The sequence below is a fragment of the Sinocyclocheilus rhinocerous genome, unplaced genomic scaffold (genome assembly GCF_001515625.1).
Source record: "Sinocyclocheilus rhinocerous isolate Xijiao unplaced genomic scaffold, SAMN03320098_v1.1 scaffold658, whole genome shotgun sequence".
NCBI classification, from domain to species: Eukaryota; Metazoa; Chordata; class Actinopteri; order Cypriniformes; family Cyprinidae; genus Sinocyclocheilus; species Sinocyclocheilus rhinocerous.
The window spans coordinates 205967-223992 of record NW_015650392.1 but is presented as its reverse complement, the minus strand read 5'-3'; the positions used below and the strand labels follow the sequence as shown (position 1 = coordinate 223992).

The following is an 18026-nucleotide window of genomic DNA, read 5'->3' as shown; positions in this document are numbered from 1 at the left end:
CATCAACTGGCAAAGACGGACGAACTCCCATGGATACTTCTCCACAGATCAGGTCAGAAGTCAGGTGTACTCTATGCAGAGGAACAGAAAGAGTGTTTAATCCAATTCCTCTAATCAAAACACTCCTCCCTTCACTCGATACCTCAGAAAAAGGCAGAGCAGATTCAAGAATGAAGGATTCTGATGAGCCTGTATCTCTCAAGATTTTAATTGGTATTTTACTCTCAGAGTTTGGCAAAGACAGACAACCTTCCGTAATGAACGGTACAAAGTTTTTCATGGCTATCACTTTGGAATCACATACTTCATTTCCAGCCTCAATGGAAGTACCAGGATCAAAATCATTGGAAGTTTCAGTAATGTCAGTCACTAACACAGGATTAACAATTAGTTTGTGATTTCTTTTTTCCAGACGTCTATTTTGCAGCTAGAACTGGGCACTTATTTTTCCAATGTCCCAGATTAAAACAATAGTTGCACACTAGATCTCTGTCAGTCCTCATCTGACCATTGTTCTCTAATTTTGAAGGATAAGTTTGTTCAAATTTCTTGGCTCTAACTCTATTTTCATTAAAATGACCACACTGTTGACCTGATCGATCTTTGTACACCTTTTTATGCGTTAATACATAATCATCTGCCAAAACTGCAGCTTCCGTTGCGTCTTTTGGCTTCTTTTCGTTTATGTATATAGCAATGTATTCGGGCACAATATTTTTAAATTGTTCTAAAATGATCAGATCACGCAACTTTTCAAAATCATCAACAGCGGACGCAACACACCAACGATCAAAACAAGAAACCAGATCCCTTACCACCTCAGAGTGTGTTTGGCTATCACCTTTTCTCCAGCTTTGAAATCGCTGGAGATAGGCTTCAGGAAACAGTTCGTAGGCCTTCAGAATAGCTACTTTTACCTTGTCATAATCCTTTCTGTCCTCCATCGTGAGCGCTGCATATGCCTCCTGTGCCTTGCCTGTAATCACCGTTTGAAGCATGACAATTCGGATAGACATCAGCCAATTTCTTTCTGCGGACAAAGTCTCGAATAAAGTAAAAAAAACATCAGGGTCATGTTCATTAAATTTGGGAAGCAGCCTTAAATTACTGGCCAAGTCAAACCCTCCAGATAAACTTAAACCTCTCTCCCCAACCTCTGACAACATTTTCCCTTCCTTTACCAATCTCAACCGCTCCACCTGCAGCTCATGATCTCGTGCGGATTTCTCAGCCTCTAGCTTTTGCTGTTCGAACTCAATCTCGCATTGCCTGAGCATATTCTCGTTCCTTATTCTTTCAATTTCCAGTTCATAACATTTAGTTTCTTTAATCAACTCTTTATCGTGAAGCTGCTGCTTTTGCAAAATCTCTTTTCTTTCTTTGATGCATCGATGTCGCATTTTCTGTGTGGAGAAACCGCCATAAAGCTATTTTTTCACAACAGAACGTAGTTCCTTTTTCCGTATTTTCTTGTCTACATCACCGATTTTAAAGTGATCTACAAGTTCCCATAATTGTTGTTTTACGAAAGAATTTAATATCTCCTCTGATGGATCTTTAATAAATTCCTCTATAGACGACATTCTGTTTACATAAAATGTTACTCTTTTAAACACAAAGCAAGTGCATTTATTTCCTCTCCGGAACACAAAACAGGTGAAACAATTATTCACTCTCCCCCTTCTAAACTGCCTACCAACCCACTAAACTAACCTATGCCTAGTGTGAGCAGCCAGCCCCAGATGTGGTCCAGATGCGTCTAATCTGAAGCTCTCAGTATTCTCCTTTTTAATCCGCCTAAAAAGATCAAACCATTCGTTAGATGAGGGGTGTTGATGATCCTCACGTGAAAACACACCGGCAGATCAAAGTGCTGCGCGCATCCGCCTAAAAAGATAAAACCGCTCGTGCAAATGAGGGGTTAATCCTCATGTGTAAACACACTGGCGGATCAAAGCGCTGTATGGTTACATACGTAACCTAGAGACGTTTGTTGCGGACAACTACTGATGTATAATGCTGTGTAGTATAATAAATGATAAGACACTTGTTCTTTGCTTTGTTTTATTTTATATAAGAAGGTGTAACATTAAAATATATTAAAGTGTACATAAACACACACAAAACTCAAGTACATATGGAGGGAGGGGTTCTTGCAGACCAATCACAGCGCTTGCGGTCTGCGTAGTATTGACGCGCTGTTAGATTTTTGGAGAGGTGCACGTCAGGCTACGGCGTATGGGTGTGCGTCTATGCGTAAGCTACGGCGTAGGTCCGACGCAAAGTATAAATCAGCCTTAATAGCGAGAGCGTTCTGTCTCAGTGAGCGCAGCCTCAGCATGGGCGTGGCCCAGGCTAGCGGTGCACTCAAATCCGAGGCTGTCAGCTATGTGAAATCACTGGTGACAGCCTTTACTCCGATCCGCCTAGAAGGATTGAGCCGCTCGATGTAAGTGAGGGGTGCTGATCCTCATGTGTAAAACACACTGGCAGATCAAAATGCTGCAGTGAGAATGAAACACGCGGGACCTGTGCCGGCGTAAAATCACTCAAGCCTGATCACTCAAACTCGCGAGTTCGCCATTTCTTCTCCGAGGTAACTGGGAGGGGAGAAACGCAAGAGCAGGGGAGGCGGGGCCATCTTCATTGAAGAAGGGGATCTGCGAGTGATGCAGGGACAAACTTGCGCTTTAGTCTGTGAAAGTAGCCTGTCCCAGTGAGCGCAGCCTCAGCGACGCACACACAAATGCGAAGCTGTCACTATCTGAATCATTGGTGACCGCATTCTATTCCGATCCGCCTAGAGAGATTGAGCCACTCGATTTAAGAGGGGCGCAATCTCACGTGTAAAACACACACCGGCGGATCAAAGTGTCAGGGGAGAATGAGCACGCGGGCTCTTGCCGGTGTGAGATTATTTAAACCCGGTTGCTCAGCTCCGTGACGCACCGTTTCTTTCTCCCGTAAAATCACTCAAGCCTGATCACTCAAACTCGCGAGTTCGCCATTTCTTCTCCGAGGTAACTGGGAGGGGAGAAACGCAAGAGCAGGGGAGGCGGGGCCATCTTCATTGAAGAAGGGGATCTGCGAGTGATGCAGGGACAAACTTGCGCTTTAGTCTGTGAAAGTAGCCTGTCCCAGTGAGCGCAGCCTCAGCGACGCACACACAAATGCGAAGCTGTCACTATCTGAATCATTGGTGACCGCATTCTATTCCGATCCGCCTAGAGAGATTGAGCCACTCGATTTAAGAGGGGCGCAATCTCACGTGTAAAACACACCGGCGGATCAAAGTGTCAGGGGAGAATGAGCACGCGGGCTCTTGCCGGTGTGAGATCATTTAAACCCGGTTGCTCAGCTCCGTGACGCACCGTTTCTTTCTCCGAGCTCGCTGAGAGAGGAGAAATGGGAGAGCGGGGCTGCTTTCATTTAAGAAGGCGTTTTGTGAGCGGAGAAGAGCGAGACTCATGCTCTCTGTGAGAGCATTCCGGCTCAGTGAGCGCACAGTCTCTGCATGGGCGCTGCCCAGACAGGTGATGCACTCACTGCCCTTCTGCATCGTGCAGGGATTCCCCACACAAGCCACACTCGCGGTGCGACATTTGCAAAAATGTTGCAGAGAAACCAGCCGGATAGCCGCAGGGGAAGGCTTCTCGCTTTTTCCGCAGCCGGGGCTTTTCTACAGCAGCAAGCTGCAGGCTGAGCTTCTTCCCTCTTCGGCTTCTTGATTGCAGAGAAGATTCTGATGAGATGGCGCTCTGAGCCGACTTATTTAGCGGTCGGCTCCGCCCCTTCTGGCATGCTCCAGCGCCATTGGTTTTTTGCAGCTACGTTAACCAATCAGGCTTCAGTAATAAAGTAAACAGGAGTTTCCCCAAGCAGTCGTCAAACGACAACGCAACGGGAGTTACCTTTTGATAGGGAACCCTATGGAGACTCAGTTTCAGTTTTCAATGTTTCTGTAGCTCAAATGGTACAGCATGGCAAGGTCATGAGTTAAATTTTCAGTATATGTGTACAAAAAAATATACATTTAATTTTGTCTCACCTCAGGTACAGCTGTGGGACACGGCTGGTCAGGAGCGTTTTCGTAAAAGCATGGTGCAGCACTACTATCGCAATGTGCACGGAATTGTTTTTGTCTTCGATGTCACTAACTCCACTAGTTTCTGCAATCTTCCCATGTGGATGGACGAATGCCGTCAGCACTCTCTTGGTCTGGATATACCCCGTGCTCTCGTTTGCAACAAGACCGATCTGGTTACTTCGCCGACTGCTTCTGTGTTAATCGATCAGGCTCGACATTTGGCTGAAGTCCACGGAATGTCTTTTTATATTACTTCAGCCAAAGGTCGCAAAGGGGACCTGGTGGACAGCATCTTTGTGACATTGGCACAGAGGTTGAAGAGCCAGAGAAGGGAGAGTGTGAATGAATTGGTGTTACAGTGCAGATCTGAGAGCTTCAATATCCCAGCAAAAGTGATAACAGCACAGGAGAACAAGAAGAAATGGACTTGCATCTGCTGACAGATGAATGAACATAAGAGTTATGTGCTTAATTCAGTATGTCCACTAAATAGGCACATAAACAGCAGTATGAACTTTGAGAATAACAGATCAATGGTCTTGTGTCAGTGTGTGATGGCATGAAGGCTGGTTTAAATGCCAATTGCAGTTTTGATTTTTATAGTCATCTGACTCTCATGGTTTGGTAGACAAGGTCAAGGTTACTTCACACAACATTATCTGTATGAAGCAATGCCTCATAATGAAACAAACAGCAAGAATGTGAGATTTGATTTGATTTCCAGTTTCTTTGGGGGCTTTACTTGCTGTTGATTTTGATCCTTAAACTTTTAGCAGACAACAGCAAGAGCAACTTCTTGTCAAGAATAATGTTGGACATTAATTGAGGTTGATAGTTATCAGTTTGCTCCAAAATAACTTGTGTAGATGTCCAATTTTCAACCACTTTCAACCCCTTTGCTTTATCCTGGAGTTATGAGACTAAAGTGAACCTTTTTCCTGACAGCTGAACCTTTTTCTCTTTGTGCTGGGTCAAAGCTATAGTGACTAACCACATCCACATCCATGTAACCCAATTTAAATATACTGTATATACAGGTAGCAAATTGTTTGTATGATTCAATAAGCAAAATAAAAAGGTCTTTTTGTTCTATTTTGGCTCTTTGTTCTATATTCTGCTTTCAACCTTCTACTCAAATTATTGGATGATTGGGAATCAAGTGTTTTTATAATTCTTTATTTTTGTAACCCTTGTGCTGTGTTGAAATTCCTTTACCTAATTTGGTTTTTCTCATCAAAAAAATGACTGGCAAAATTGCTTGTAAATCTCTCATTATGCTATGTTATCATATCATTATATTGTTTTCGGGGTGATGGGTGGAACTAACAGGAAGGAGCAGACAAGGAGCTGGGGTGAAAAAGAAGAAGCCATAAAGCCACATGGGAACTGTGGAGGGGGTGGAGCTAAGAGGCAAAGCTAATTCTATCTGAGACTTGCAGAAGGGGAAGGATTTCAGAAGTGGGAGACTGAGAATTAAGTCCTGGTCGTTAAAACCCGTTAATTCTCCTAAATGGATCTGGCGATTAGTTTGGGCTCTGGGATGAACATGGCATCAGGCTCTGGCTCTGTGGTGGACATAGGGTCTCGTACCATTAGAAAGTCTTCCGCAAAATCTTCCATTGGCTAACCCCCTGATAAAGGGACAAAAGTTGTCCTCTGGATAGAGAGATACTGCTGATAAATGATGTTTTATTAACAGATTTCAGGAGGTGCACGTTCAGATAATCAACTTAATTAGCACGATAGTAAATATATATACAGCCAACTTACCTCTGTCCCATGACGGTTTTTCATCCGTCCTCCACCCCAACTTCTCACTGCTAACTTAGCTTGAGGATATAGGGAGCTCTCTGGGATCGGGCTATATTCCAAGCTCAGAGCCCTCCCCTCGGACAGCATGCCAAATATGCTTACTATCTGCTCAATTTGATTATATGTGCAATTATGATTATATATAATCGTGCGAATGTAAGTGCAAACTCATGAAATCCATAGTTTCTGTCATAGAATATAGGTAAGGATGTAGCATACTAAAAAACAAAACTAAATGCACAGAAACACTAGAGTACTACAAAGCAGCAAACCAACATTAACTATAGATAATAACTAATTTCTTTATTTTTTTTGTAATCCTATTTCATTTCATTTTTAGAAAACTGAAATGATTGGAAATTCAACTCGGAAATGGAAGAAAGGAAAGAGAGAGCAGAAAGGAAGGGGAGGCATGAAGTCCAGCCTAGAGTGAAAAAAGGATGAGAGGAGCAAAATGTAGACGCACAGTATAAAGCTTTAAAATATGGTCATAATTAAAGATGTTCCAGTAAACACGGTAGAGCCAAACTCTCAGCAGCCAAACCAGTTGGTGAATATGTTAAAAGCCTTTGTCAATGTGATCATGCAAAGTTATTTCAGTATTGTATCATTATTTAACTACACCCATATCCAGTTTTCTTTTCTGCACAGCTAAGCTACACAACAGAGGAAGTCAGAGTGTCATAATAAATTACAAATATAGTTCATGTAAAGTTGTTACATCAGAGTGCCTCAAGATGGTGTTCTCTCACCATACCTGTTTGTACCTTGTATGCCAACTCATAAAATGTTTTTTTATTGGTTGTTTAATTTAGTTTTTTACTGCATGTATATCATAAAATGGTCCATACAGCCCTTTAACATGTTCAAATCAACTTGCAATGTGATTATTGTTGCATATAGTGCTTCAGTTGGTAAAATCTGTCTTATTTAGAAGGCTTTCACAACTCACTAAAATATGACAGATACATTTTGTAGCAGTTCTGGATTACTTAATGTCCTAAGTGACATAATCACTCAATCAATCAATCAATAAACAAACAAAAAAAGCAAAAAACTGTAGTTAGTTATACAACATCAGCATCCAGGCTTCAGGCTTTCTTGTTATGCATTTTATTATAAGTATTCTATCCATTCAGATAACATTATAAACATGCAATTATTTGTCAAATAATATAGTCCTTGAGGAGAGCATCTTACATCAAGCCAAAATGTCCCAAGTATGGCCGCTGTCATCTTGTACAATTGATCTTGAGCTTTTATTATATTGCCGTTGAAAGCAGTTAAAAGCATTAAGCCACTCGAGACTGTGCATTATATTCACAAAATCATTTAGCTGTTTGATCTTCTGTTGTTTAATGAATGTTTATTGCATTTAAGTGTTGTGAGTTACCATGATGGTGTTTTGTGCTTGCATGAATGATTCTGTGCACCACCTGTATATTAGTATACTTTAACTTGTGGAAAAGCTACTTGTGATTAACTTTTAATCTTCACATGGCTTTATCTTTTACCACCTGCATTATTATGGTGGTTGTTGTTAAAGGTACAAACCAGATTATTAGTAGCAGTAAGCAGTGTTGAATTTATTGGTTTACATTAATTTTTTTTGTATTACAATTTTATACTGTACAAATTACAGTGTGTTCTGTAAATGTGTTTACAGTTTTTTTCTGTAATATTTTTATTTTTTTAATATTTTTTTTTTTGGCAACCACAGCTGCTAAAATTATTTTGTAAAAACTGTGGGTTTATTTTTTATTTTTTTTACATTGTATATTAGGCTTTAGTACATTTAAAATGGACTTGATTTTTTTTTTCACTTAATTTGGTTTATATTCAAGAAATATTGGACAATAAATGTGTTGTTCGCACACAAGTTTATTGCATACATACTGTAAACTGTTGATTACAGTAGTATTATGTCCCAAGGTTCAAGGTTCAAAATATTTACTGATTGCTCTAAAGAAATTGCAGCAAGTGTTAATGATTGCATTGTTTCAAATCATTCTCATTGAGTACAATTGTGTTTGACTACATTTTATTTGTTTGATTTTCTTTAAAAGGTTCATCTATTCAGTAGTTTTTCATTTTTGGGGGGTCTATAAAAATGTATTTAGAAATGTGTAAGTGGTTGCAGCAAATGTATAAATGCAGTTAAAGGAAAAACTATAAAAGTGGAGTGGAATGCAAAAAGAGTACTACAAGAGTTAACTATAAAACATTGACTTTTTTTAGCCACATTAATAAAACGCATGAATGTAGTGGTAGTAGACTAGTAGTAATAGTAATAATAATAGCGAATAGAAATCTAGAAATCTTATAAAATAAAAATTTTAAATATAATTGGAGATAACAAAATTCAAAATGGCAAAACAAACATACATCAAAATGTCAATGGTTAATGTGATAAACAATACAGGAATAATACAGAGTCTGTAAACTTCTAACCGCAACCAAATTCCTAGTGGATTAAGCAGATTATCTGTACATCTTTAATCAGATAATTAAATGAATAAAAGTGTACATACATATTTTTAAAAATCAAAAAGATTAATAAAAACATGAATTGTTGGAATATAACATGATTTAATGTTTCTCTTCTGACTTGTGCATTTTGTAATGCCCCATTTATACATTTTATGAGATGCTGACATCATATACCTAAGTATACTATAGTATGCTGCAAGATGACTTATTCATTCCTTCACGAAATGCTATTATTTTATTTCTTTTTGTCCTTTTCTTCTGCACTAAAGCTCTTTCAGACATCTGACTTCTGACTTCTGACTTCAGGTCAGCATCCGTTTCCTTCATGGATCGCCTAGCATTGCTGAGTTCATCTGACTTTGTAAACATGTGGTGGCTGTAGTAGCGGTTATGATTCTGTTTTATCATGGCTTCAATCTTCCTCATGAGCTCATCAACTTGTGTACGGTCTGACTTCTCTCTGTTGTTGAATATATGGTATTTCCCTGTGCATGCATTTATCACTTCTTTTAGCTCTGGTGCTTCCTTAATATATTCTTCAATTGTGTTACTGTACACAGGCTACCTGAAAGGTTTGACATCAATTTACAACATAGTGATACTTGCTTCTTAAGTCTTAATTGTTTGTTGGAAACTCAGAAGCGAAGACCAGGAGACTCTTGGGTATCTTCAGCAGAGTTCTTTATTGAGAACACGCTGCGTGGCGCTGCAGTCATCAAAAGCATAACTAAGGCAGTGATACTTTGTAGTTTATATACATTTAGGGGGCAGTGCTTAGAAATGGAGACAAAGCACCTTGGTGATGACCTTAAATAAAGCATGCAAATGAAGTATTTTTAAGTATAGCAACCTGCCTAATTTCACCAGTCCTAATCCAATCAGCATAACTACTCAAAGACTGGGGCAGGGGCACCAAGAGCCATTACAAACAAAAGGTGATAGGCTCAGTAATCTGGCTCATTTGACTTACAATAAGAGAACAGGAACTGGCAGGAACCTCTTGCTACAAACTTTGCTTGAGAGAATCATTTGTCTGATGTCATCATATTTACCTTAAATGCTAAATACAATGTACTTTACCTTAGTTTTTCATGTGATGCTATGTCAGAACATAATTTCAGCATATCTTAAACAGATTCTTAAATTTGTAATCCCACAGTATAGTCATAAAATGGTGGACTGATAAAGAACTTACTCATTGTAGTGCCGTTAATGATTCTGCTGGTTGAGTTGCTCCTTCAAGGATTTCAGAAGATCAGATGGCAGTGGGTTTGTTGAAGCAATGAATACGACTTCTGTTTTTAATAATTACCTAAGCCCAACCTCTTTTACACGTGAGTTTTATGATTGGATAGGCTTTTACTTGAACTATTCAGGAAGGTAACAGATTTAAAAGATGTTTCTGAAGTTAAGTGTTTATGGCAATCACTTACAAGAAGAAATCAGCTAGTTAATATGGATTTTTGTTATCGCAATGCATGTTATAAATCTAAGATTTTATACAATATACAAAATATTTCATATTATAGTATTTTGAATACCATGACTGCCATTTAACATAAAATATCTAGTTGAAGTTGGCTCCAATAGCCTTGTGGTTAATGTGCCAACATACAGTGCACCTGTGCTCATTGTGACCCAAGTTCAAATCCCATCTCGATGCAGGCCTGGTTCTATGGGTGTGCTAGAGTGTGCTTTTGTTTTTCAAACAAAATCTATAGCACCCTCAGTTAAAGCTGTAATAATGGCATTTCATTGCAGATTTGGCAAACTATCCAGTGTGTTATGGTTTGCGCTCTGGAGATCAGGTTCTATTTCATTGTGTTTTGCAGCATTGAGCAATAGCCAATCACAGACATATCTGTTGATTTCTTGTACGCAACAGTCAATCAGAGGCATTTAAGAATCCACTCACCACTCAAATCTCCTGAGTTTTTGCAGGTGTTGTGTCCAGAATCATCTCATTATAACAATGTGTAGTAGGCACAATTTAAATAAAGAGATTCATTGTGCAGAGTAGAGAACTTCATATAATTATATATAGGCCTATATGCAGTTCCAAATGTTCATCAGTGACTAGGACAGTTGCGTGTGAACGTTTGGAACAGCATGCATATTCTTAATCTGAAGATCCAAAGATAATAGTTAAACAACATTTATATCTCAGGTGATTGTCTCTTACAAGTGTCCAGAGTATTGATAAGACATATGTTGAATGAGTGAACTTGAACAGTTTCGGCTTTTTGTCAAACATTTGGTTTACAGTAAACTGTGACATGCACACACTAGTGGTATTTCATTCTTGATTGGTTTAATTAATAATAAAAAAATAGCAATTCAACGTAATATAACATACTACACTTCTGTCATTTGCTTCACTGCCATTCAATTCATTTTAAAGAACTTTTGACCTTTTTGTATGGTTTAAAATTACTACACTCTAAAAAAAAACTTTTTTTTTTTGTGTGTGTTTGTTTAGCATGTTGGGTAATTTTATTAGGTTATTTTCAATATTTTTTACCCAGGTGCTGGGTAGTTTTTCTGTAACAGCTGCTGGGTCATTTTTCTGTTTTTAATCAAGTCATAATCAGAATGTTTTATTTGAATAATTCAGTTAAATGAACTTTACACCCCATAAAACCAATCTTAAGTACACTCTTACCATCTGTTTACTCATCGTTTAAATGAATGAATTGGACTTGTTTGAAAGAGATATTGCAATGGATTGTTGATTTATTCATGAATCTGGTCTAAATCTTATTCGTGATCTGTTGTCTATTTAATAACCAACATAATTTCCTGTTTACTATTTAATTTTTAAGTGATAGGTAGATTTATTGCTTGTGAATCCCATAGAGCAGGGGTAGGCATGTTCGGTCCTAGAGAGGTCCTCAGCTCCAACCCAAATCAAACACACCTGAACTAGCTCATCAATGTCTTCAGGATTACTAAAGCTATAGGTAGGTAAGGTTTTTTTTTTAAGGTTGGAGTTGAACCCTGCAGAAGAACTGCGGCTCTCCAGGACCGAACTTGCCTACCCCTGCCATAAAGGAACAAGAGCAAAACGTGGGATTTCACTATGTTGTTGAGATCTTTTCTACAGCTTCAAAAGGAGGACTTACTTTTAAGAAGAGAATCTCCAGTTCTACTCACAAACATTAAACAACAACTGCTTTAAAGATAACCACATTGCATTAATACGTTTGAGCATACAGTTGCCTGTGTCTGTGATTTAAGTAGATCATGACAATTTAAAGATACTGTCTAGACTTAGGCTCAATGGCATTTTCTACTTGTGTCAATGCAGCATGCTGTTGATTAAGGGTCTTCTGTGAACATCTTACCATCATATTTATTCATATATGTTCCTGTGATATGATTTAATCACTTATCCACAAATAATTTGCTTTACAATATTTATGTATATGTATATACAAAACTAATGAATTTCATTTAAATACACTCAGCAGTGCTGAGTAGTAACTGATTATATGTATTACAGTTTCCAAAAATGAATTATTTGTAATTACATTATATTACAATTTAAAATGCTTGTAATCAGACGACAGTTGCTTTTTTATTGATTGCATGATTACATATTATTTTATATAAAGGAATTTTGGGGAATATAAAATAAATAAGAAAAAAAGGGTACCCTTTCTTGAAGCATCTTGGAGAAGTTGCCACAGTTCTTCTGGATTTAGTTTGTTCTGTTTTTTCATGTCATTCCAGACAGACTGGATGATGATCAGATCAGATCTCTGTGTGGAGCACTGTCAGACTCCTTGTGCAAACAAAAAATCTCACTGGATTATTACAATAATGGCAAAATGAATGTTTGGAAATGTAAACTGATATTTCCTACTGACACATTACAGCAAAAGATAGAAATAACTGACTTAAAACCCTTTTTTTAGCTGGTGAAAATACTAGTGTTCTAATAATTTTGGCCACCACTGTGTTTGTGTATATATGTCCCCTTTTCCCGGGACATATTCACTTTTTGAACCTAAAAAATGCGTCCGGCCGGGATTTCTAAATTGCCCAAAATGTCCGGGATTCAACTTTTATTTTCTACAGTCACCATTCATTGTGTGCATTTTTGTATTAAAGCCCTGTGCGGGACTGTTTTCTTAATCCCGCTCTGACCATTACTATGGAAGCCCATTTCCGCCACGTAAGAAAAAAATTCATGCCTTAAAAAGTCAAAATTATGACATACTTAAGTCATAATTACGAGATAAAAAGTCGAAATGATGACTTACTAAGTCGAAATCGAAATTATGACTTTAAAAGACATAATTATGAGATAATTATGAATTATGACTTACTAAATCGAAATTATGAGATAAAAAGTCAAAATTATGACTTAAGTCATAATTACGAGATAAATAGTCGAAATTATGACTTTAAAAAGTCGAAATTATGCGATAAAAAGTCGAAATTATGAGTTTACAAGTCGAAATTGACTTAATGACTTTATAAACACATTGGTCACAGGATAGTGGTCTATAATGATAAACGGGACATTCGTTAATTTGGCTTAAAACAGTTTGGAGGACCAAGTTCAACACACACCTTATTAATAAAGCATATACCATTTACAGACAAGCAGAATATAGCCCAGAATATGAACGCAACGCGCTGAGTTGCACGTTAAGTGTTTTCTTGGGGTAGAACGTTAAATAAATCAATAAATATATATGTTTATATAATATATATACACTGTATGTATATACAGTATCTCACAGAAGTGAGTACACCCCTCACATTTTTGTAAATATTTAATTATATCGTTCACAGTGTGTGTGTTCACTGCTGTGTGTGTGCACTTTGGATGGGATAAATGAAGACTTGGCCCAATTTGGACATTTTCACTTAGGGTTGTACTCACTTTTGTGGCCAGCGGTTTAGATATTAATGGCTGTGTGTTTAGTTATTTTGAAGGGACAGCAAATTTACACTGACAAACAAGCTGTACACTCACTACTTTACATTGTAGCAAAGTGTCATTTCTTCAGTGTTGTCACATGAAAAGATATAATTAAATATTTACAAAAATGTGAGGGGTGTACTCACTTCTTTGAGATACTGTATGTATATATATATGAACGCAACACATGCAAAGTCTCACGTTAAGTCTTTATTCTTTATAACAGTTTTCTATGGGAGGAAAGCACTTAAATTCAGCACGTTGCGTTCATATTCCGGGATCATCTGCTTGCCTTTTAATACATTTCAATAATCTGAAAACTAGATGTGTTTTTTATATCATTGTCTCCTTCCACTAAGCCACATTAAGCGTTTTTCGAAATGTAAAACTACATTTCGTGACACAAAACAGTATTATTTTTTAAATTATAGTGGATTTGGGGGTCCGCCATGACACTCGCTGTGAGAAATACGTCAACTTCGTCAAACGGAGTGATACAAACGGTTGGTCTGTTCTCTTATCAGCCAATCAGTTTCGAGGACAGAACTGTTGTATAAATATATATATTTTGCAATACCTGTAACAAATGTAAATGATTTCCAGTAAGCTATACATTTGGTATCATGTCTTGATAACATTGATGTTTATTGGTTAATGGTTTCATTCATTTTTATTGCATGATGTATTTGATATCTATATCGTGCTCCATATCTTATATGACTCCTCACATTTAGTGCAGTCATGTAGGAAAGTATATTATACAGATTACAGGTGAACGCAGATAAAACATGCACTCTTTGAGGGTAAATAAGGTACAAAGGTGTACCATTTGAAAAGGTACCATCCCAGTGACAGCTTCTTGCACTGAGAGTGCACATACAAAGATGATACCCAGATCTTAGCTGTATTGCCAAGTGGCTCTACAATTTAATGCTGCTATCTCACACCTTTTGGACAGTGCTGATGCAGATTCACCAACCATACAGAAAATATATAATTTTTTGTCTTTCAGTTCCTGTAACAGAATCTAATCAGTTGTTCCAAACACAAATGTAAATGGCTTCCAGTCAGCATGTTTGGTATCATGTATTAGATAACACTTTATTTTAAGGTGTCCTTGTTACACGTTACATGTACTTACTATTATAATAACAGTTAATTATGCATAATTACATGCAAGTAACCCTATATAAGCCAAACTCTAATCCTAACCCTAACCACATAGTAAGTAATTGTAGTTAATTAATATTATTCAGTACTTAACGTATAATTACATTGAAACAAGGATGTTTGAGTAAAGAATATAAAGATGAGTAAAGAAATTAAAGCTAATAATAATAATAATAATAATAATAATAATTAAGATAATAAAAAAAATGTCCTCCACAAGGACACCTTAAATGTAACAATGAATTATTATCAATACATGACACCAAACATGCACTCTATATATATTTATTGGTGTTAATGCTTTGTTTTCAATGCATGCATATCATATCATGGTCCATATATTATATAGCCCTTTACATTTATTACAGTCACACAAACTGAACAAAAAGGTCACACAGGTTGTACCAAATTTGATTCTGCTTCAGTTGGTAAAATCTTTCCTATTTAGAAGGCTTTCATGATTCACTAAAATATGGCAGATGAATTCTGTAGCAGTTCTGGATTACTTAATGTCCAAATGACATAATCAATCAATAAACAAACAAAAAAGCAAATAACTGTAGTTATTTTTACAACATGTCTTTATGTTTTATTATATTGCAGTTGATTCATAAAAGCATTAAGCCACTCATGACTGTGTATTATATAAAAAAAAAATCATTTAGCTATATTTCACAGTATACTTGGCTATGAAAGTACTGATACAATTGTTTATAATTGCTTAGACACTAAAAGTGGTACTTGAGGCCCACTCAGTGAAACCATTCACTCATATACCTGCTGTATATCTTTACACCAAGTCTGCAAAACTACAAGCACATTACACGTTTTTGCAAAACTCACATCATTCAAAACTAACAGCTCTTTTGTTACATTTGGGAAACATTTAAGCCATTTAAATGCCACACTCATTTACTGATGACCTACACAGTGATCATGTGTGAAAACTCTTTTACATAATTTGTTCACTTACAAATCAAAACTCAGTGTTTTGAGAAAGAAATTATTTTTAACCCCTTGCATTTAACCCATGCACGCACACACACACACACACACACACACACACACACACACACACACACGTTGGGTTTCCATGGTATATGGGAACATTCCATAGGCGTAATGGTTTTTATACTGTACAAACTGTATTTTCTATTGCCCTACACCAACCCACAGGAAACTTTGTGCATTTTTAGATTTTCAAAAAACATAATTTTATATGATTTATAAGCTTATTTCCTCATGGTGATCAAAAAATGTCCCCACAAGGACAAGGATTTTGGATATTGCCATCTTTGTGGGGATATTTTATCTCCATTACGTAGGGATTACCAGGACCCCAACACACACACACACACACACACACACACACACACACTGTATTTTGGGGACTTTCCATAGACTTCTATTACTTTTATACTGACCAAACAATATTTTCTATCCCCTAACCCTAAACCTACCCCTTACAGAAAACATGTTTCCATTGTTACACTTTCAGATAAACATCATTTACTATTTTTTATAATTTTTTCCCTTGTCAAAAATGTCAAAAAATTTCAGGTTTTACAATCCTTGTGGGGTCATTTGGTCCCTGCAATGTAGCATAAACAAGCACACACACACACACACACACACACACACACGCGTATGTATACAAGCCAAGTCAGAAAGTCAACTTTATTTCTAAAACACATTATACAATATAGATTGTTTCACAGCAGCTTCACAATAGTAACAAATTCAAATTCTGCTGTAAAGCAGCTCTAAAAAGTCAATAATGTCATTATACAGCTCAAGTCAGTTCAGTATTGACTGTGCAAAATTCATCAGTTGTACATACATACATTCTGTATACAGTGTATATGTGCATATGCATGTATGTGCAAGTGCAGTTAAAGGAAAACTGTAAGGGTGGAGTGTAATGAAAAGCTGTAAAAAGACTCACAAAAGAGTCAACTATAAAACATTTACTTTAATTCTTTATTTTCTAGCCACACTAATAAAACACATGAATCTAGTGGTGGTGGTGGTGGTAGTAGGCTAATAATAATAATAATAATAATAATAATAATAAATCTAAAATAAAAAATCTAAAATGTAATTGGAGATAACAAAATTAAAAATGGCAAAACAAATACATAAAAGGACAATTGTTACTGTGTTAAAAACTGTCAATATGCAATAATAGTGTCTGTAAACTTCTAACCCCAACCAAATTCCTATAAGGATTAAGCAGATTATCTGTACACTTTCAGTCAGGTAATTAAAAGAATACATAAAGTATACATATATGTTTTAAAAAATCAAAAAGAAAAACAAAAAGATTAATAAAAACATGAATTGTTAGAATATAACATTGATTTAATGTTTATCTTCTTACTTGTGAATTTTGTAATGCCCCGTTTATACATTTTATGAGATGCTGACATCAAATACTCAAGTATGCTATAATATGCTGCAAGATGACTTATCTGTTTCTTTTTGTAATGCTATTATTTCCTTTTTTAGGTTAGCAATAATTTTATCCTTTTCCTTCATGGATCTCCTAGCATTATTGAGTTCATTTGCCATTGTAAACATGCGGTGGCTGTAGTAGCTGTTATGATTCTGTTTTATCATGACTAAAATCTTCCTCATGAGCTCATCAACTTGTGTATGGTCTGACTTCTCTCTATTGTTGAATATATGGTATTTCCCTGTGCATGCATTTATCACTTCTTTTAGCTCTGGTGCCTCCTCGATGTAATCTTCAATTCTCCTTTCTTCAAGATCATCTGCCCTGGTGAACAAGACCATCATTTGTCTGAGCACTTCTCGGCCGAAGGTTGTGTGAATCAATCCAACGGTGTTTCTCTCTTCTTTAGTGAAGCGCCCAATGGCAATTACAAGAAGAAAGACATGAGGACCTGGAGCTGCAAGTCTGATGCAATTCACAACCTCATTTAAGACTTCTTCATTGGACAGATTTGTGTCATATAGACCAGGAGTGTCCACGACACAAATCTGCCTTCTGTTTATCATCCGTGATTCAAATGCACACTCTTTAGTGATTGATGTACCTCTTGGCTCTGACACAAATATCCTTTCACCAAGAATGGTATTTCCTGTAGCACTCTTGCCAACTCCTGTTTTACCAACCAAAACTATGTGTATGTCCTGACCTGTTGACATTTTAAGAAGTATTTGTTAACAAACATTTGATAATTTTATCTAATATTAACTAGGATTAAATACAGCTGTTAGTAGTCATAAGACGGTGGATTGATAAAGAACTTACTCATTGTAGTTCTGTTAATGATTTTCTGCTGGTTGCGTTGCTCCTTCAAGGATTTCAGAAGATCAGGTGGCAGTGGGTTTGTTGAAGCCATCAATACAGAGTTCTGTTTATTGCCTTCTGTTTTTAATAATTTCCTAAGCCCAACCTCTTTTGCACACGAGTTTTATGATTGGATAGGTTTTTACTTTAACTATTTAGGAAGGGAGATGAAAGGAAGTGATTCAAAAGGAGATCTGGACTCTGAAGGTAAGCGTTTA

At 36.8% G+C, this 18026-nt stretch overlaps 2 protein-coding genes across 2 annotated transcripts in view; one reads left to right on the top strand and one right to left on the bottom strand.

The window, feature by feature from the left end:
- rab33bb (RAB33B, member RAS oncogene family b) overlaps positions 1-5144 on the top strand; it is a 14961-nt gene extending 9817 nt beyond the window's left edge. Inside the window, exon 2 of the mRNA XM_016517152.1 lies at positions 4054-5144. Within this exon, the coding sequence (XP_016372638.1) occupies positions 4054-4527 (474 nt within the window). The 3' untranslated portion in view covers positions 4528-5144. The remainder of the gene's footprint in view (positions 1-4053) is intronic.
- An 11793-nt stretch (positions 5145-16937) lies between these two features.
- On the bottom strand, positions 16938-17663 carry LOC107712007 (GTPase IMAP family member 7). The gene has a single exon (XM_016517131.1). The coding sequence runs from the start codon at positions 17661-17663 to the stop codon at positions 16938-16940; it is 726 nt and encodes a 241-aa protein (XP_016372617.1).
- Between the last annotated feature and the right edge of the window lie 363 nt (positions 17664-18026).

Coding starts and splice junctions, on each gene's coding strand:
- LOC107712007 (XM_016517131.1), bottom strand. CDS start 17,663: ATGTCAACAGGTCAGGACATACACATAGTTTTGGTTGGTAAAACAGGA.